Below are 20,666 nucleotides of genomic sequence, written 5' to 3' on the forward strand. Positions count from 1 at the left end.
AGATAAGGTAAAATCATGGGATCGCTCAATCTTTTCAAACCACGGAGCGCACATGTTGAGAATTCGAAATGAAAATGTCGATCAGCTAAAGTCTTGCGCTGATGGATATTCAATTGTAGATACTATCAAGCCATCGTAAGTAAATGCAAGGCAAAGGGATCGCTTCTGCATACTGAAGAGATAAGGTACAATGCAAGTTCATTAAGCACGCCGACGGCCGTCCATGCGACATGCCAAAACTGACAGGCTGTACCCTCTCCGCCCACGCGTGCACTGAATAAAAAAACAACCTTGGTAGTAGAAACACAGGTAAGTGAGTGTGGAACGCTTTGTGAATCAGCCAATCTTCTTTTCGGTCCACGCCTGAGGAGAGTTTAGCCACCTGGGTTGAAGCCCTCCACATGTTCAAAACCTACACATATTACACCACGTCGACGTGTGTGCACAATTTTTCGTGTCCGCTTTTTGCCTCAAGAGATAACGTCCCGTCCGAAGTTAAAGTTTGGCGGTGCCTGTGTCATCTGATGGTTGCTTTTGAGGCTTTCCCGGTAGCCGACCACGACTGTGTAATTGATAGCCTTCTCCAATCCCGTTTTCGGCCCCCTTTCTGGCGTCCCATACAGCACACGAGCTTGTCGCAAACAAAGGCATTGGCAAGCAAAGATATCCTAGGTTCGCGAACGGTATCTCGCCACATTTTTAATCCCATCCATGCAAAAAGAGTGGGAGTGGGAAGAGAGGAGCAGGGGATTACCCACACCACAAATCGAGGGACAGCCGCGGATTGGCGAAACCAGCCATGGCAACCATTACGGCTCCCACTAGCTGTTTGGGGCGGCGTGGGCAATTGTCTGGCATGGAACCCCCATCCCACGTACTGCGTACACGGACAGGTACCTTATCCCAAGTGGTCGAGGTTACCGACGGGTCGCTTCGACGGGAATCGGACTGAATGGACAGCGCGAATTGAGACGAACTGGATTCTGGAGAGGGATATGTGGACGGATGGTTAGACGGTAGATAGTAAACAGGTGGACTGGAGGAGAAAATTCACTGATGCCCATCGAGCCCACGCGACTCAGAGGAGCCTCCCGTCCTAAGTATCGTTTCGAGACCACATCTGTCTGTAATGGATCCCAGTTGACGGAATCCTACGAAAACACCCTTGCTCCGTTCCTGATCGTGGTGGCAGAGCAAGGTGACAGAGCTAAACAGACAAGAGGAGTGCTGAGGTGCGCTAGGCGAGTCCGCCTTCGGCGTGCAGAGGCAGACGGGAGTTGTGGGCAGCGAGGGTGCCTGCCGTCCTTCTTCTTCAAGGGCGCACTAACTTGGACAAGTTGCGATCCGTACCCTGCGCGGGCTGCGTCAGATGGGACTCGATGGGACTCGATGGGCCTTCGGGTCACTCCTCCCCACTCTGGTATCGACATGCTGCATGCTGCACCCGGATGGATCCCACTTCTTTGCTCACACGCCCATGGCTTTTATCGACCTTTCACCTCTCGTCTCTTATATAGACCGTGCCTTGTCCCGCCCTCCTTCTTCGGCCATGACTCTCCGGCCCACCTAAACACCGGCTTCGCTCCTCGACCTCCCCGTTTTCTCACTGAAAGGAGTTTGAGACAAAAAAAATCTACTCTTCAACCCACGACGGACCTCCTTTCCACAACACGGCCCGTCCCTTAATACCAATATCTACTACCGAAGCGCCGTGTTATTCCAAGTCTCTCTCCTATTACGTCCAGTTACCTACGGTATAATAAAAAAAAAAACGGATTCACCGCCTATCGCCGTCGTTACCGTCATCAACCCCGACCCGACCCCCGACCCCCGACCCCGAACCCCGACTCTGCGATCTTCATCATCTCCTCATCCCTTCCGACCCCGTAGCCTCCGGCAGGCACTCCACCAGCCTGCCGCCGCCATGTCCTATTCATGGTTCGGGGCTCCTACCCCTTTCAACGGCACCACGCCCAACGGCGGTGACTCCGGTGAGTCCTCTTCAGACCTCGACGACGTCCACTCAACCAATGCCTGCGATACTGACAAGTTACCTCACCAACAGCCTCCGAAAACCTCAACCAATGGTACCAATCAGGCGACCAGGCTTTTATTCTAATTGCATCATGCATGGTCCTCATCATGATCCCGGGCATCGCCTTCCTCTACTCCGGCCTTGCCCGTAGAAAGTCGGCTCTATCACTCATATGGGTGTGCATGATGTCCTTCAGTGTCGTCATCTTTCAGTGGTACTTCTGGGGTTACTCATTGGCGCTCAGCAGCACAGCAACCAACGGTTTCATCGGTAACCTTCGACACTTCGGCCTCATGAACACACTCGGTGCACCTTCTCCCGGCTCTCAGCTCATCCCTGAGCTCCTCTATGCTTTCTACCAGGTAAGAAAACTTTCAGTTTATCTTGAACAATTAAGACAAGGCCTGGTCTCGGCGAGTCAAGGGTATGTTTATCTAACCCCGATATGACAGATGCAATTCCTCGGCGTAACCGCAGCCCTCGTTGTTGGAGCCACCGCCGAACGGGGTCGCGTTGTTCCGGCAATGGTCTTCATTTTTATCTGGGCGACACTGGTCTATTGCCCTCTCTGCTGCTGGGCTTGGAACGTGAACGGCTGGGCCTTTAAGTACGGAGTAATGGATTATGCTGGTGGTGGCCCCGTCGAGATCGGTTCCGGTGTTTCGGCTTTGGCTTATTCTTGGGTTCTTGGCCGACGTAACGAGAAGATGATGCTCAACTTCCGTCCTCACAACATCTCCTTGATCACCATCGGTACCGTCTTCCTCTGGTTCGGCTGGCTCGGCTTCAACGGCGGATCTGCTTTCGGCGCCAACCTTCGTGCCGCCATGGCGTGCTGGAACTCGTGTCTCACAGCCATGTTTGCGGCCATGACCTGGACGCTTCTCGATTACCGTTTGGCCAAGAAGTGGTCTCTCGTCGGCTGGTGTTCCGGTACTATTTCGGGTCTCGTTGCCGCTACTCCCGCTTCGGGTTATATCCCTCCATGGGCCAGCATCATTCTCGGAGTCGTTACTGGAATTGTTTGTAACTTCGGCACTAAGATCAAGTTCATTATCGGCATCGACGACGCTCTCGATATATTCGCTGAACACGCTCTTGGAGGCGTTGTGGGTCTGATTTTCAACGGCTTCTTTGCTGCCGATTACATCATTGGCTTGGACGGTGTCAACCAGGAAGTTGCCGGCGGCTTTATCAACCACAACTATAAGCAGTTGTACATTCAGATCGCCTACGTCTGCGCCACTATGGGATATTCTTTTGTCATGTCTGCTCTTATCGCCAAGGCAGTCGACTTTGTCCCGGGTCTTCACCTCCGTGCCTCCGAAGAAGCCGAGCTCCTCGGCATGGATGACGACCAGCACGGCGAGTTTGCTTACGACTACGTTGAGGTAATTTGGTCCACATTTATCTTCCTTTTAGCTTCATGTGCTAACAAGCTCTTCACCAGGTTCGCCGCGATTACTTGGCATGGACACCAGCAGAGAAAGAGCAGAGGCAGGACGGCGCCGTCATCGTTCCTCAGCATGGCATCGAAGGGCATCAAGAGCTGTTGAGCAGCTCTCGCCACGGAGCCAACATGGCCGATCTCCCACACCATGAAGAGGAGGACCCGCGAGAGAAGACGGGCTCGACCTCGGAATAATATTTACAAAAGATGTCGACGTCGAATTATGCGACCACGCAACGAAATCACTTCTACGAGCGACTTTTTGGTTTCTGTTTTTGATTTTTTTTGGAATGCATAGAACTTTGGATTATGGGGTTTTGGATGAGCGAATGTGGAAAACTGAGGAAATCAAGCGCCGGAGGGGAAGGGTTCCCCGGCTGCGCGCGCGCTTGGGTAGATTTGGGTGTTTCAACGATATCTCCTTTGTGGGCTTTTTCCCCCCTTTTTTCTTTTTTTACGGATGTTACCATCACACACTGTTGGATGGACACCGAGTTTATCCCCCGGATGATAGTACCTGGGCTGGCATATTTTTTTTGTATAATACCCCATCTAGCTGGTGATGTGAAAGCAGGCATGTTTCGGTTATATGAAGCGCTCAAAGTTATGATTGCCTCCAACCTGGGTTTCGATCGGTCGCATCTGTTTCCGTTGCACAAACATTATGAATATGCTCGTCGCAATTACAGGTCACTCCAAGCACATGGATTCTGCTGTGAGACTCTCCTGTTCCAGTTCTCACCAACTAAACTTGCTGATTTTCGCAATCTCTGAGCTACCGGCAATGAATTCTGAGCCCAGCTCCTTCTCCTTTTGAACCTACCATTTTGCGGTCCAACGAGTCGTGCGCAGATCCAAATCAGAGAACTAAAACCCAAAGCACGGTCAACGATCCGAGCCGGGTTAGCTCCGAAACTTCCGTTCTCTCTTCCTTCCCACTCCTGAGTTTGAGGACTCAGATTTCAGCATGGGCAGCTGCCACCCTCTTACTCTTGCTCAACCTACCCACCACTCTTGTAAAGACCTCCAGGATCAGGAAGGCGCGCTTGAAGTTTCTCGCATTGGGCTTACCAGACCAGAAAATTGTGTTGAAATAAATTGAGGCGCTAGGACAGGCATTTGTAGTTCAATGTTGTACCACTCACCCATTCTAAAAAGGAAGAGGAATAGAAAACGAACAACAAGCGGCAGCCACATGGATCATCGGTATGTATGCATGGTTCTCTGTGATACGTTGCTGGATAGTTTATATATATATACCAATATCGCAATCACCATTTCACGGTGCAGTTTCAAGAGTTTCTTTAGTTGGAAGCCTATCCTCTCCGCCTACCGGGAAAAGGTTTCGGTTAAGTCGAGACTTTTGTCTCCTTGCTCTATGAACGATTACATACCTACGTCTACTTCTCGATGAAGCAAGAGAGATAAGTGAGATCATACCACCCTATCAACTATGTGCTAATTCCACCCAAAAAAAAGAAAAAGAAAAAATAATTATATGCTTCTGTACAACTTCATCACACAGGCGATGTTTCCATTACAGACGAAAGAGAGGTTCCGGAACGAAGCGATGCGGTATCACGTTTGCACCAACCCAACCTAGCTTATTTGGTGCTTGGGGCCCATCGCACAAAGTTCAGAGTGCGAGTAAAAGTGTGAGTTAGTGTAACATAATATTGCTCGCACTTTTATCGCAAGAGAATAGAAACAAGCACGGGAGTTTTAACATGTCGTTATCATTGAATGAATGTAGATTTGGCCCAGTCTGTCTGTGTTCACGAAGCTAGTTTTACCGTGTCGTCGTTCAACGTAACCCTTTCGTTCGTGTTTGACCAAAGTATAGCTGGGATACCTGTCTTTGAGAAAATGACAAGAAGCCAATTCAACACTTTGAATTGTACTGGGCCTGAGCTCATGTGTCATTGTCCGATGTCCATGTCCTCGTCATACAAAACACGATAACACGACAGAGACATGGCCGGCTCACTTCAGAGCTCACTCAGTCTTAGCTCGGCTCATCGAACTTTTAGGTTGCTTCCTTCTCTCCGATATCACATTGTCTCCAGTTCGGTTCGGGTTGGCATTACACGTACATAGCATGTCAGTAATTTCAGCACATCGACACATTATCACATCATGCCATGCCATGACTTGTTAGTGCTATGGGTACACTTACAGTATGACATTCTGTTGCTGTCTGGTGGTAATCGCTGCTGGGCTAGCTCAGCTAGATAGCCGGCCACATCATATCCCATGGAATCTGATAAGATACGTCCCAGACCAGACAACGTCTTTGTCATAATCCAAATTCCCCTTCCAAATCCATCAACGTAATGATTTTTAACTCGTTCGGTAAACTCGGGCTGAATGATGGGTGATTAACGAACGAATGATCGACCAGTGGCCGGTGACCCAATAAGAAAGAAGGAATGGAAGCACGCTTAGTCACCTAGAGGTACCCCGAGCCCTCGTTCACTCACACGCTCGCTCGGCTACGGGCCACGGCATCCCATGTCACTCTTCGTTAGCTCTCAGGCTCGCCAGGGATCGGGCTGGCGGGCGACGCCGCGCACACAACGTGGTTTGACAAATTGAAATCAAAGTTGGGACAAGTTGACTTTTTGCGGCTTGTTTGCCGTCTCTTGTAAGCAAGTCTTGGGAGATCCTTGGGGCTCTTGGGGGAATTTCTTGGCGAGTGTTGGCAAGCTGGGCGTTGGAGTTCCGAGTCTATTTTGAGGTTAGAGCGTGGGGGAGGGGGGTGTGTGAAGCATTCAAGTCGCTTGGCTACGGCGACTGCGGCTGAAGGTTACGGTGTGGGGGAGCCCAGCGTCCCGGGTCCATGTGTGAGGGGAGCCCGAGAATTAATAGTCAAGGTGTTTAAATACCTAGATATTTACCGAACCCGATCAGTGATTCAGCGTTGATGGTCGGAGATCTTACCGGCCCCGCTCAAATTTACGGCATCGATGAGAGAGTGCAAATTGATCGCCGGTTCGGAGTGGAGTGAAGTACACGGGCCGGATGAACGTGACCGAATCCGGACGGCATCGGCGGAGTGGGTCCTTCCGGCCCGGGACCGATCAACCCCGGAATACCACAATGTTATTTTACCAACACTGACTCTCTTTCACGCTGTCTTCTCACAGTCCATAATAGGCTTGGAATTGAGGAGACCAACTCCCGAGCAAACTCACCCCCTTTCGAAACGGCACCGAAAGGCGTGTTATCTGCCGATGTACATGTCAGGAGTTTTTGGGCGCAACGAAAACCCCGTCACTTCCTGGTCACCCTCACAGCGTCACCCTGGAATCTGTGGTAAAGGTATACACAAAGCCGACACAATTCACATGAAAGCCTAGGCGTCTCTCGAATCGTGTGGTAATGTGTATTCCCAGTTTGGTTGACCCAGTTGGTATTATCCTCATTAAAGCGAGGGGGAGACTATACGGACCTATTTACAACCCGAAGAGGTAAACCAGACACGAGCCATTTCGAAAAGGGGAAAGCAGATATGCAAGTGATCAGAGGTATCTTCGAGAAATTACACGTTATCTCACAGCACAACCGGTAAAATGTCGGTTGGTATTCATGCAACCCGACGGACCCTTAAACTTAGTTCTGTGCATCCACAAACTCGTCATGCGAGTCGTCCGCGTCGACTTTCTTGATAGCCGGCAAGTCCTTTCCCATGTCTTCGTGGAAATCGAGCAGAGGTCCCTCCTTAGCGACGGTACCTGTAGCGGCAAGAAGCGTCTGGATCTCCGTGGTGCTTTCATGGGAAGGATCTAACGGCGGATGGACCTTTGGCGCCGTGTCTACCGGCTTTTTCGCTGCCGCAGCTTCTTCGTGATTAGAGTGATCCAGCTTCTCGTGGTCTGCCGTTAGGACGGGAGGGTGAGCCTCTTTACTGGGACTCGCTATGGGAGTTCGAGGGGGGATGGGGTTCTTTTCGACGAACCGCTGGCCTTTCACAATGGGATAAATCGCCATGATCTGCTCAGCCTGCTTCTCTGGTGTATCTCCGTCTCTGTGATTCGTTAGTCTTTGCCCTATAGAATTCCATTTTCCCGCTCACTGACATTGTTGCGTTGATGATCCACTCGAGATCCTCTTCACCCTCCTCAGAGCCGCCAGGACCCCCACGAACCATGCGGAAAAGGCGCGGATGCCACTCCACGCCATCATTGTTGCGCTTGGCGGTCTCCTCGCGCTGTTGGTCTTCGATCTTCGTCTTTTCGATGGTGGCCAGTTCGTGGTTTCGTTCCTTGACCGCCTTGGCTGTCGCGGCCCAAAGCTTCTGTGATTCCCGCTCCTCTTGCTCCTCGATCGGGCGTGCCATCGGAGGGCTGGATTTCGCGTGCAAGGCATTGAAGAACATCTCTTTGTGTCCAGTCTGTTTCCTCTATTAGCTCGTTTCCAGTATGGGTCTTGTGATTATAACCTACGTTCACATCTCGCAGGTACATCTCTTCGCTCCACAGACCCGACAGCTCGTAGAGAATTTCGCCGGTACTCTCTCTGCGAATGGTTCCGCCAATGGCATTGTAGGTACCGCTAACCCAGCCCTTCGTCTTAAACTCTACATCGGCCACAAGGTCGAGTTCGGGGCATCGCACATAACTGTGGTCTCCCAACTCATATTTCATCTTGCCAAACAAGATTCCTCTTGCGTACATGTTGGGCTGAGTGATGATACTAAAGCACACACGATGAGCAAGTGAATCCCGGAGCACTCCCAGAATGGTACACTTACTATCTCTCTCCCCTCTGAGGATCCTTGCCTCGGTTCAGAAGGCTCAAGATTGCGATACCCTCCATCAAGCTCGCAGCAGAGTTGCCCAAGAACTTGCTTCGGGGCTTGAGTGTGCCATCAACCCTGATGTTATGGCCCGGAACCATGTAGAAGTAACTCGACTTGGGAGGGTGGTGTGATGTTTGCTCGGAGATGTAGTAGCCTCTCGTCTTGTCGGGGAAGTCCCAGTAGCAGGTGAAAATCTCACCCAGGACGGGGTTCAGTGGTTTCTTGACTCCCCTATAAAGATATCAGCAAACATGGCCACAAGCTACGGCGCAAGTTGCCGCAATGCCGAAACCGTGTGTCTTACGGAGGGCGGATATGCCAGCCACTTAGGTAGAACTTAACTACCGCCACGAATCTCTGTACCGGGTCGTCGATTTCGGGGATGGGTAGGAGCATCTCGGGATGGCACATGAAACTGTTGCAGTCGGTCAGCAGGTATGTTCCGTCCGCTGCGAAGGGAACCAAGATTGATCAAGCCCTACTTTGTTATCCGCTCCAACATGCTGCGAGGTTCGAGGATGAAGGTGGGCAAGACGACTCTGCTGAGATCGGCGCCGGGTCTGAGCTGTGAGATGATGTGCGACAGGACTGGTGACAAGGTCAGCAACAGTGGACGGGATGGCGGCCGCTTGTCAGGCTAGAGGGTCAACGGACCGTTTCCCTGGTCGGGCTCGACAACGAGAGTATCGTCCTCGGCGACATCCTGGTGGGCATCACCAGAAGATCTACTGCCTAGACGGGAAGACAAGCGCATGTTAGCAACAGAAAACAACGATTTGCGTACGGGGGGTGATGCGCTCAGCGCAGTACCTCGGCGACTCACTGGTAGTAGATGTAGCCCTACGACGGCCAGATACACCAGATACAAGGCCCATCATCTTGTTGTATCTCTACGGTTCGGTACCGCGACAGAATGAGACGACGAAGAAGAGGCGGTTTTTGCGATGGTAGAGGTATCACGGGCGGGTAGACTAAGTATGTATAAATTGCACAGGTCGACGCGGGGTCCGTAGGAGGAAGGGAGATGCAAGTGCAAATGCAGATGCGGGTGCTCTTGTCCAGGAACTTTTAGGCAGGGTGGTATCGGGTATGTACAGTCTTTAGGGATTGGGAATTCCCACTCGCGTCCCCTTCTTCCTACGAATAGCAGCGGGACTGTTGGGACCTAGGAAAATGGAATGCCTGCGTGGATCGATGACGGCCCGGGGTCGGCGGATGTTGGGATTTGGGAAGCTCCAGGCGGACGATGGGGCAGACACCGTTCGGCAGATGGCGGGATTCATGAGTTTCCCGCTCTAAAGCGCGAAGCCGGCCTGAACGGGGGCGGGGCAGCCTGACATGGAGGGCGGACGGGCGATGGAGGGGGACCTGAATAAAATGACGTGGGTGACCCAACCCAGCCCAGCCCAGCTCCTCCCTTTTCCAGGGACTGGCCATTCAGCGAAGAGTTCTCTCTATGCTTCACGATAACAAGACTTCATGGTGGCCGATCTTTAATGGTTATTTTGACCATAATGCTTTAGCCTGGCATCATCAAGACCTTTGGGAGATCTAAGTCTGATATACCATGAGCAACAGTCGCCTTATCTTCCGCCGGTGTTGCTCTCCGGCAAAGATACCTGACGGTCTTATGGGTCACTACCTTAGGTTGTGCCGGGCTGTCACTAAGTGGTGCGTATAAGTCATCTCGGTCACAACTCAATACTGCTGACTGATTCCATGTTCCTACTTCAATCTTAGTCACTATCATACATGTTCACCCATCTTTCATTGTAAAAATGCGTTCCAGTGACCAAAAGCCCAGCGGCCGCAATTGCAATGGCCTTCACGATGCCCCCATCAGTTGCCTAATCGGTAAATAATATTGTGGCTTAGACATTCTTGGCGATGCTTCTCTGGCTATCCGTCCCGTTCCTCGTCGTCTTCCCACCCATCACCTGGCAACTGACAGCGGCCAGTATCGTTCACCGTTGTCGGGGCTCTCTTTGAGCCGCTGGCGAGACCTCTGCTATGGAGTCGCTTTTCCTCAACAACACAAGGGAAGGCCACTTAGGTTCTCTGGTTGAGTCGCGTTACAGAATCAAGGTATGTATCTCGGGCATCTACAAGGTGCCAGTGAGGCTCTGGTTCCTTTGAAGTTGCAAAAACACGAGAGCTGGCGTGCTACGTGTTTTGGATTAGAGCAAAGAACATTAACGACAAGAGCTAACAGGGGCATATATCAACTGGTCTTGGGTATGGATAAGCACAAGTAGCCAGTACAGCTTTATGCGGTCAAGATCCGCCTCTACAGAGACGATGCTGCGGTTGACTTTTGAGATATGAATAGAATTTTCGACCCCGACTGGAATACCGTATCGTGGTCGACACGTGCTACCTATCTCTCTTAGCGGGTATGGTACCACGCAATGAATGCACCGCCATAAGTACAGCGTTAAGTTGATCCACGATTTTGGCACGACCTTTCGTTCTGGAAACTTCCTGGGCCGGCCTTTCAGTCGAGGAGGGATCACTGGGATCCAGGCCGGGACCGCAGCTATAAGTAGAGGCTGTTGCACGGATCTGTTGCTGGTTCTACGGCCGAGGAGGCTGGAGCAATCTTTTGCAAGCGCCAGCCTCCAAGATCTCTTCCAGATTCAAGAACAAGTCCAAGTGGAAAGGGGGACTCGACGGAAAGTTGCAGCCTCGGCCGGCCCAAGTAGGTGTAATGCCGGCTGCTTGGAAACACAACCTGGGTCTGCCCCTGAGGCAACGAAACTGGCAGTGGCTCCCCAGAGGGGGTTGCTGCTGCGAACGTGCCAAGCTCAGAGCGAGCGGAACCCTTAAAGCGTAAAGAGTGGAGACTCGCTGCTCCTCACTGGAGAGGGATGTCAATCCGCGACCATTCGCGACCCTTCGCGAACCCTGAAACACGAAAATTGACTTATCGAGAATGCTGCACCGCGAGGCCCATTGCCCGTTGAGGAAGATGATGCGTGACGCCATCAGGGGAGCGACGGGGAGAGGGGGGCGGATCTGTGCCTTAAATACGAGTTTAGCTAAAGGAGTAGGACTACTAGTAGGGCACTTGTGTGAATGATAACCAACACCAGGCGATACTATCCATTTCAAGGTTCAGTTCCTCCATGACGGCCGACGGGATTGTCTCCCCGAAACACCTTCAGTCCGTCCAATTCGATCCCATCTCCAGTCCCTTGCTTGGGCTTGAGCTTTTAACTGTCCAGTTCTATCCCCCACGTTAAACGGCTTCCGCGATCACATCGGGCTGGCTGTCTTGTGACACATTGCCCTATAGAGACATTGTTAACAGTCCTGTCGTCGTCGTCGGAACCTCTTTACAGTCAAAGCTACCTATCGTCACTACCCTGCCTTACGAGCTTACTTCGGACTTGTCCAGTTGGAGGTCAGTTACCTATCCCGGGCCGGGCCCGCCATCTCCCTTCATTACCTATATGAATCCATCCAGGCGCAGACCTGTCCACCGAACATCTGCAGCCCTCAGTGCTCCAGCCAAGGCACTGCCGCAATCCAGGACTCCAGTTTGTCCTCGCTTGGTCCACGAATGTAAGACGATCACAGCTCCCTCTTCGGCCCTCCTGTCTGCTGGCAAGCAGATTGCCCTGCTTGACTCCCGATTCCCCTGACTGATCTGCCCCGCCTCTCCCGTTCTGCTGCGGGCAGCAGCGCCAGGTTGCAGGTAGGTTGCAGCGTAGTCTGTCCGGCGCCCGGGTTGCTCCTGCTGCTGTCATCCCAATAACGACCGCACCGTTATGACAGCTTCCTACTCGGGGCCGCCGCGCAGTGGCTGTCTGCGTACCTACCTTACATAGTTCAGTTGGAACTTTGAACACCACCTTTCGCGGCCAACAACAACACCCATCCATCCACCATCCACCATTCTGCCATCTTGCTTACCTTTCGCTTCCATTCAGTTACCCGGGTCTTTTCCGAACATCACCACTGCCTACCGCACTCTGTCTCGGCACCCCGAACCCCCAGCTGTTCCTTCGTCATAATCACCTTGTTCAAGTCCAAGCAGCTGTGACTGATCGGTTGTTGCGCCCACTGCAATTCTCGGTCTGGTTGACGCCAGTTCTTTGGTCGCACTACGGCATCGCGTGTGCATGATAACCAAGTTCCCAAACTCGACCCTGAACGGGCTAGTCCGCGCCTCTTATCGCTACAACATCTATAGGAAGCTCGGGGCCCCATGACGTGCCTCGAATACACAGCTACACACGACAATCGATGCACAGAATGGAGAACGAACCGCCTATGATCTCGGTGCAGGAGGATGGCCGGGGTACCAAAAGGGGCCGCATAATGGGGAAACTCTTCGGCAAAATCAAGGAAGACCGCGACCGCGACCGCGACCGGAAGCCTTCTCACGACAACAAGGGATCGTCTGGAGATCTGAATGATTTTTTTCGTGGTTCATCGGATACGTTGCAGGTTGCCCATCCAGGCCCCCCCACGCTTGCAAAGCTCGACACCAAGACGGCCGGCAGTACGCGATATCCCAACTCCCTAAACGTGCAGAGTCCCACCGACCCTCGGCATGATATGGCTATCCGAGCACGCTCACACAGCCCACGAATCCGCAAAAATAAAGGCCTGAACGTCAAGTTTACCGATGCATACCCCGAAGTTATTGGACATGGCGGCGACGAGTGCGACATTCCCACGGTTGAGATCGCGAAAAGAAAGCAGGCCAGGCCACCCATGCCTCCGAACACAACTGCGCCTGAAAGGCCCATGGATGGGGGTGGAAGACCTACTGGGCCATTGGGCGCAGCGCCAAAGGGCGACTCTCCGTTTATGCCAGGGCCATTGCGACGTACGCAAACTGGGTTTACGAGTACAGCTGGTACCGGGGAACAAGAGTTGGCAGAAGGAAACAATCCTCAGGCCAGGCCAAGAGCCAACCCAGCAACCAGTCCAGACGAGAAACGCCGTTCGTTCATTGAACTGCATCAAGCTGAGATGCGAGAAGCAGAGGGACAAGCCTTTGCCAATGCAGTCCGCTCGGCAAGCATATCTTCGCAAGCTACTCGACCTTCCGAGAGGCCACCCCTTTCGGCCACCAATTCGATGAGTCGAGGACAGTATACAGAGTCCCCAAGAGACATGCACCCTCCTAAACTGTACCAGCCATCACAACCGGAATGCCTTGGTCAGCCAGTAATGCCAGCTTCGCCCCAATCCAGGCTCGGCCCCTCTCCGATACCTGCTCAGGCTCCTCGCTCCCCTCAGACATATACTGTCGACTCGCCTCGGGCTCTAAAACTGCCACGGAATGGGGCTCTGGCGCCAGACACACAAAACTCTCCACTGCATTTGCAACCGCAGATGAGCCCACTCCCGACACCTGGTCTAACACCTGGTCTAGAACAAAGCCCACCCACCAGCTTCATCAACCAGTTTGGGTCGTTTCGATCGTCAGGAAGGTCCTTGGAGGGGGAGAATATGTCACCAATTGCAGCACAGCAACCACCAACCCCAGCATGGAACCATGATCAAAGTGCATTAGACGATGCCTTGAATACCTTTGCCATCCGGAGCACCCACCTCTTTGAACTATTTCGTCTTCACTCCGAGAGCGTTCGGCCCTTGCTATCAGCGACACCTGGACAGCTTGTAAGGGCAGCGTTGTGGTGGTTCCTTACTGGCCGCATGGCACTGGAGAATGCTGTTCGCGAACGGCCGGCGGGTATCGAAGCCGAGCAAAGAAACAGCCTGGCTAGGCAACAAGCTCATGCAGACCTTGCCAAAGCATACTGGTTATCAGAAAAGATGATTCCGGAGACCTCCAACAGCACGTCGACCTTGATAGATGCGGAGGTGGAAGAGGTACGAAAGGTTCTGGCAAACAACCTGCGAAAATTGGCCGGATCCATGCAGAGAAACGGTTTTATGCCACCCGAGGAAGCCCTCCTACCTCAAGCGATAGACAGATCGATATGGATAGAATATCCCTCGTTGACCCAAGACATCATTTCCCTCCTTTGGGGGTCCTCGAGCTCAGCGCTCGCTTCAACACAGCAACAGCAGCCTGGTATGGGGATGTTAGAAGCTCTTCCACTGGGAGACTCCGACAATTTCTTCTCGTTTGGGCGTTTCCGCATTGAGGCATTCCTAATGGAGCAAGGGAGAGAATCGCAAAGGCTTCACTTTCCGTGTTTCTTATCCATTGTGAGGCCGCCGAAACAGGCGGATATCATGTTCATTGTCGCAAGCCAAAATGGTTCTGTTCAGCTTAGGATATCTGGTAACAAAGGCTTGGGTCCCGTGTGGGAAGACGTACGATGGCGCCCAGAAACACTCACCCTGGATGTACGGCTGCCACGAGGGTTTGCTCTGGTCCTCCAATGCTCGCAAAGCAGCTTCAAAACGCTGCGCAGCATGTATGAGTTCAGCGCAAAGGTCCATTCGAGCCTTTACGCGAAGCCAGACGAGAAGTGCCTGTTCAGATCAACGCTTCGCGCCTTTCAGTATGTCGACAATGACCCACAGGCCCGGCAGTTTCCCAGGGAAGCAACCCCGGGGTGCGAGCTCGCCTTGTTTGAGCGCCTCAAGAAAGAAGGTGCGGCAACCGGACCTCGAACCTACCATCGCGGATATCGAATCGCAGTTGTCACCGGGCCAAAGGTTAAGACACTGAGCGGCGTCAATCAAGTGTACACTCCACAAACACTTATTCAGCTTGGTAAATGCCGCACTGAAGCAGGCGACCCTGCCCTTACCGTAAAATTTGAAAACGGGCGTCTCAAGGGAAGCATGGTTTTGTCTTTCAAGGACGAGCAAGAAAGGTCGCAGATGCATAGTCTACTCATTGGGTCAGCATTACAGAAGAATGAGGAGGTTTTCTGTGAGGTTCCGCTGAAGGTCGTCTGGTTCTCTGAACAATACGGGGATTCTGCACACAACGGTCTCAAGCAGATGGCTGGGTTGAGCTGGCAAAGGGTCAAGGTCATCAATGACGACAATGATGGTGACCGGCCACCGTGTGTTCTTGCTGACAAGCTTCGTGTGGTTTACGACTTCCAGGATGGCACATTCACTGACAGGATCAACGTCGCGCCCGGCGAACTGCGGCTGAGGCTAGACGTACGCAACCCCAGTTGTATCATGATCTTTCGCCAGCCGCAAGCAGACGCAACTCTGGCATTTACGGAACCAAAGATTTCGCGCGACCTGTCTCAAGGGATGGCCGAGTGCCTGGAAGTCCTCCAGCAATCTCCCACCATTCGAACCTACATGTTCCCTAGTGTCGGTGAACTCCATGCCTTTGAGTCCGCCATCACCGGTTTCAAAATCCTGTTTGATGGGATTGCTAGTGCATTTGCGATCTCGCGTCGCCGCATGGTGGTACCCATTCACAAGAAATGGGAGGCTGGGTCAACCCGAATTCAGATCGTGCAGCAAGACGGGGTTACGCAGATGCTAACCTTCTTTGAGAACTTCGTCCACGGCCAGTGCATGGGATTCACTTTGAAAGGAACCGACATCTTTGAGGCTTTCAACAAGGGCGGCAAGGCTGGGCTCAAAATTGCTGATGCCAAGTTTCCTCTGCCCAAGGTTTTGCCCCAGAATGTAACAGATGCACAGGCGGCCGCAGACACGGCCTTTTTGTGTCTAGATCTACCTGAACTCCCCGGGGAACATGACGACATAACCATTTTGTTTGAAAGTGAAGCGGGTAAGTCAAGATGCCACCACTCTCTTCTACCTATCACGGACTGCTAATACGATGCACAGAGCGTGACAAGCTTGCCTTGTGTCTCCCAGCACCTGTGAAGGGCTCGAGGTTACCAAAGAAGTAAAGGACAACGGGAGAAGCTGGACGACGTTGCGAGACGGTGTGCGCGAAGAATTGAGGATAACTTTCGAAGCTGTTCTCGACCAAGATTTTGAAGCATGAGATACCCTCTACCATATCTATTTACAGTACCAGTAGTTGTTAGCGTTAAAGCATTAAGACGGATCCGTAGAAGAAACCACTCGGAAGCATGGATTTGGATGATCAGGCTTGGGACGATTGATAATTGGGGCCAAGTTCATCAATAAGGTACTATAGGGCCAACATTCTCAAGGCTCGTTTTTGCGGACATGTCGGTGATAAGTGAGGATTTTGAAGTCCTTAATTAAGCTGTCATACACGTACAAAAGACAATAACTGAGGCTCATGTTGTCTAGCCGAAACCATAACATCACATTCCAGTAGTAAACGACAAACGCCCCTACTCCAGTACTAATTTGATGATAAAACCTTGGCCCCAGCCTCTGCTGCAACTCAGACAGACCGAGCAAAAGCCTGTTCTTGCAATCAATATCTCCATATCCTTCATGACCATGATGTTTTCTTTCCCTCTCCCTCTCTATCCGCGCGAACTGTGAGGTGTGCCTCTTGATGTGGTTGATTGTCGATGATTGGTGGAGTTGTTCCGGCGTCTTGTCTCTTCTGCTGCACTACCTCCACCACCACTACCTTATTGTCCTCCGGGGTTTCTTCCCCGACCACGTGGTTGTTGTTGTCGCATCGCCGTCCATCCGTTCGCCACCCCTTCGTCAGCTCTGTCCAGCCTCGTGGCACAACCGTGCCTGTTCTAATACCGTCTCCTAGTCGGCTCCGGGCTAGGCGAGCGCGTCGGGCTGCGGCTCCGCGGCCTCATCTTGAGCCACTTCTTGGTGCTAAGCTCGAGCTCCCTCTCCAGCTCTGGGCTGGGGTTCTTGCGATGTATGAAGTTACAGAACCCCCCTCTGACACAGCCCTCGCCGCTGTTCAAGCGGCAGCACGCCTCGCGGAAATCCGTGACCGGTGACAGCTCGCAGTAGATCGGCCTGGCCGCGTACCAGCGGCTGTTTAGATCGTCGCACGCCTTTTGGGCAGAGTCCTCGTACTTGAAGCGCGCGTACACGTTGCCAATCAGGTGGTCGTTGTTGTTGTCGCACACGACCAGCTCCTCCAGCTCGCCGTACTTGCACATCTCGCACCAGATGTCCTCGTAGAAGGCGTCGAAGTGGTTCTGCAGCTGCGACGCGTTCATCCGGTTCTTGGGGTCGAAGGCCGGGTTGTGGTACAGGTTCGGCATCAGGATCGTTTGCGAGTACGACGGCTTTACGTGCTTGCGACTGCAGCGGTCGCCGTGGCGGCAGGCGCCGATCTTGTAGTAGAAGGAGCAGTTGACTTTGTCTTGCTCAGTGCCGAAGATGGAAGCGAGGAAGTTGGCCATTTTGTCGATTTGTCTCTGCTTCTAATTCGGGGTGTTGGTGGGATTGGGTGCAACGGGTGATGAGGCGGTGTCGTGGGTAGACTAGGAGGACTTGGATGCGATAGTCCGTCGTCGAGAGGAGTGCGGGGAGATGGCGAAAGTCGAGTCGGTTTGTTCAGCCTGCTCAAATGGTGAATGTCGGGGTGTACTCTCGTCGTTAGTGCGCAAGACGTTTGGGTTGCGGTTGTGGGAACAATTCGGCGATTATCGTCAATGGATTCGCAGTAGTCGAAAGTGCTGGATAGTCCCGGTCGCCGGTTGGACTAGTTACTACGATGTTTGGTGAATTGGGATTTGGGAATTGGCGTTGTCGCATGAATCCATCCGCCGTGGAAAACTAGACCCAGCCGCGTCGCCTCAGTCGCGTCTAGCTTTCGCCACACATGTGTGGCTGAACAAATAGTCAACCAATAAGCATTGAGAAACATGTGAGGCTGACAATTCACTGTGGCTTATGGGATATCAACGACAGCACATGGCATCCTCCAGAAGCTGCTACGGGTGAAATGGCCGTAGTTCGCCATACTGCATAGGCAGTTTATCTTGAACCTCGCCGCCGAATACATTATGTCCACTCGTAAGCCAAATGTCTTACGAGCATAGCATAGTTTGACATCGTGAGCTTGCTGCGGCATCTCGCCATGCCGTAACGTCTGTAATCATCGTATTTGCCCGCCCTTCTGACAATTCTGCACAAACAACTCAACTACGTTACCGATTAGAAACTCCTCGGCATCGAAATCTCATGGCAGACCCGGTGACCGGCAGACCTTGAGACACGACATCGGCTATTGACATCGGCGATGCTTCCCACGGGACAGTCTGGCCGGTCGTCAGTCCTCACTCACAGCGAACCGAAAGCCGGTGAACCCGGCGCTAACAAGTGGAGCCCGGCGCTAGGTCCGTATCGGTCGGGTTGCGGGTGGGGAGATTGGGGGTGCGACACAAGATCCGGACACGAAACATTGTAATAACGACAACGCCCCAAGCTTTCGGTCAAGGACAGCTCCATGCCATCAAGGTGACAAAGTCTCAGCGAAAATGGGTTGTTGCTTGGCCACCAGACAACTTGCTCATTGCCGGTCCAAGCAGAAGGAGTTGCCGTCTCCGGTTAAGGTATCCTTGAGGCCTAATTGCTGATCCAGAGAGCTGTATCGGAAGACCGAAGAAAGACGATTCGCTCGGTCGCGGGAACCATTGACAAGAGTTCGTCCAACCTCACACGTGGAGTTAACTGCGTTTCTGTGCATCACGGCTGAAATCCCCCTGCTTTCAACTTTGTTGCAAAGAGGTGAACGTGGCCTACCTTAAGGGAGGTTGTTATCCAATCACCTCTTTGTGACTGGGTCCCAGTTTGTACACAGTAGTTGTTTGGCTATCGGACAACCAACACCGATCTTGAAGATTCCAACAGTCCATGGATGAATGGTCTTTGTGTGGCCAGACCCATTGTTGCACGTCAGTCTCCAAGATTGTGATATCAAGTTGGGTGATGGGCGCCGGGATGATACAAGCGATTTGTTAATTGTCGCGTGAGATTTCGTTGCAGTGGTGGCCTCGTTGGGTGGGATGATGCAGAGAAGTTACCTTTGTATCTTTGTTCACATGTTGGAAAGAAAGGGGAAACTCTTCGTCAGTCTTTTGTCGAACTGCGCTGAACTGGCACTTTTGAGACCCCTGCGCTGGGAGATTTGCGACAGGGATCCGCTTATTAGTGAGCCCACCCGATTTGTCGATGCGGCGGCCTCCTGAGGGGTAGACAGTGGATTTCCCACGCTGGAGTAAAGAATCAGGGTTCAACTGGTGATCAAGTCCGAGCAGCATCTACCTTGGTTGATGAAGCAAATTGAGACATTGAAGAGCCTTGATTGTCTGCAGTTTCATGGTCGTGGATCTGGAGAAAATCGTCATGTAAATGTGATACACTACCGGGCCAACTCGGCGTCAACATCGGGTTGTCTACCTAGACTCGACATAGTGTGGGCAGGTGCAGGACCCTAAAAAGATGACAGATATGGATGATACTCTGTGGTCGGCAGAGAGTCTCGGAAAGTGACATGACGCATCTTGTTGGTGTTACAACAGCACGCACTTTTTGGAAATCGGAAAGCATACTTGTCCGTATTATATCTCTGTTGTCTTCGTTCAGTTTGCTTGCCGAACTTCCATCTGTGACCAGTCCCCGCCTCACCGTTACCCGATCACTTTGGCGATCCTGTTCAGCAAGTCACGCATAGAGTATGCACATTTCAGCTGGCAAGTGCAAGCGCGGCGATAAGTGGACTGGGATCTGCGGGGTACATGCCTCCAGTACCTGAAGCTCTTAGCACCGCCATGAAGCTCCCATGTTTTTGCGAGTAATGCCAGAATGTGATAATACTCCAGCTAAAACAAATGCCGATGAACTACCTCGGAAATATTGGGGGGTGTAAACGAGAAAACAAGAGTATACAATTTGGGCTAATTGCGATAAGGCCTACCTCTAGTCTCTAGTAGCAAGGTGCACGACGATGAAGCCACGCAAGCGAGACAAGCTGGGAGTCTTGGGAGTGCATCTCCAAATTTTGAGCGTTGCACTTCTTCCCCCAAGTCGCAACCCGCGGCCAGCCCGCTTCCAATCACACCTCGTAGAAGCTCTCACTTCGGTACCATTCCCCGCCGTGCCTTGCTTGTGTGGACCACCATTCATTCGACGGGAGCGGAGCTCGACCTTCTGACGTAGCGTTTGATCGTTTCCCAGCTGGCTGGCTACCACATCTCCAGATTCGAAGCAGGGTGAAATGTGAAGCAAAGTGTGAAGCTCTCCTCAGGAGGTTAGCAGAGTGCCCAGGATGCCTCTTCTAGCTGGCATCTCCAGTTCCAGAACGCCAAGACGCGGCCAATAGGAGTTCGATGCATGCGTGGAGAGGTCGTGGAGAGCAACAGCAGCTTGCGCCAGCAGGACCTCGAGCAGCACGAGCAGGACCCATCCCGAGCAAGAGGCTTGGGTGCCTCCACACTTGAGCTGCGTTCGACCCTTTTCAGCCATTTCCCAGCTGGGGGTTGCGCGGCTTCCATCCTGTCTAAAAACCATTTGCAGTCTCGTCACTCCGGTCCGCTAGTGTTTTT

At 52.5% G+C, this 20,666-nt stretch overlaps 4 protein-coding genes across 4 annotated transcripts; 2 read left to right on the forward strand and 2 right to left on the reverse strand.

Annotated features, from left to right (window-relative positions):
• Window positions 1–1,186: 1,186 nt before the first annotated feature.
• On the forward strand, window positions 1,187–4,335 carry SMAC4_02976 (uncharacterized protein). Its single transcript, XM_003348434.2, has 4 exons — window positions 1,187–1,991; window positions 2,066–2,397; window positions 2,488–3,426; window positions 3,486–4,335. Exons 1-4 carry the CDS (start codon window positions 1,925–1,927, stop codon window positions 3,678–3,680), a joined length of 1,533 nt encoding a protein of 510 aa, XP_003348482.1. The 5' UTR covers window positions 1,187–1,924; the 3' UTR covers window positions 3,681–4,335.
• A 2,029-nt stretch (window positions 4,336–6,364) lies between these two features.
• Window positions 6,365–9,164, reverse strand: SMAC4_02977 (uncharacterized protein; the record flags this gene model as incomplete). The annotated part of the gene is made up of 8 exons (XM_003348435.2): window positions 6,365–7,512; window positions 7,565–7,878; window positions 7,931–8,180; window positions 8,239–8,517; window positions 8,591–8,701; window positions 8,769–8,874; window positions 8,941–9,018; window positions 9,110–9,164. The coding sequence occupies 8 exons, from the start codon at window positions 9,162–9,164 to the stop codon at window positions 7,098–7,100; spliced, it is 1,608 nt and encodes a 535-aa protein (XP_003348483.1). The 3' UTR covers window positions 6,365–7,097.
• A 3,370-nt stretch (window positions 9,165–12,534) lies between these two features.
• On the forward strand, window positions 12,535–16,723 carry SMAC4_02978 (uncharacterized protein; the record flags this gene model as incomplete). Its single annotated transcript, XM_003348436.2, has 2 exons — window positions 12,535–15,985; window positions 16,045–16,723. 2 exons carry the CDS (start codon window positions 12,535–12,537, stop codon window positions 16,107–16,109), a joined length of 3,516 nt encoding a protein of 1,171 aa, XP_003348484.1. The 3' UTR covers window positions 16,110–16,723.
• Window positions 16,724–16,892: 169 nt separating this feature from the next.
• On the reverse strand, window positions 16,893–17,519 carry SMAC4_02979 (uncharacterized protein; the record flags this gene model as incomplete). Its single annotated transcript, XM_003348437.1, has 1 exon — window positions 16,893–17,519. One exon carries the CDS (start codon window positions 17,517–17,519, stop codon window positions 16,893–16,895), a length of 627 nt encoding a protein of 208 aa, XP_003348485.1.
• Between the last annotated feature and the right edge of the window lie 3,147 nt (window positions 17,520–20,666).

Source organism: Sordaria macrospora, chromosome 1 (genome assembly GCF_033870435.1).
Source record: "Sordaria macrospora chromosome 1, complete sequence".
NCBI classification, from domain to species: Eukaryota; Fungi; Ascomycota; class Sordariomycetes; order Sordariales; family Sordariaceae; genus Sordaria; species Sordaria macrospora.

Bases quoted from the DNA above. Each gene is read 5' to 3' on its own strand.
- SMAC4_02976 (XM_003348434.2), top strand. From the start codon at position 1,925: ATGTCCTATTCATGGTTCGGGGCTCCTACCCCTTTCAACGGCACCACG. The intron at 2,398-2,487 runs GTAAGAAAACTT...CCGATATGACAG, and splicing joins TCCTCTATGCTTTCTACCAG to ATGCAATTCCTCGGCGTAAC. The intron at 3,427-3,485 runs GTAATTTGGTCC...GCTCTTCACCAG, and splicing joins TTGCTTACGACTACGTTGAG to GTTCGCCGCGATTACTTGGC.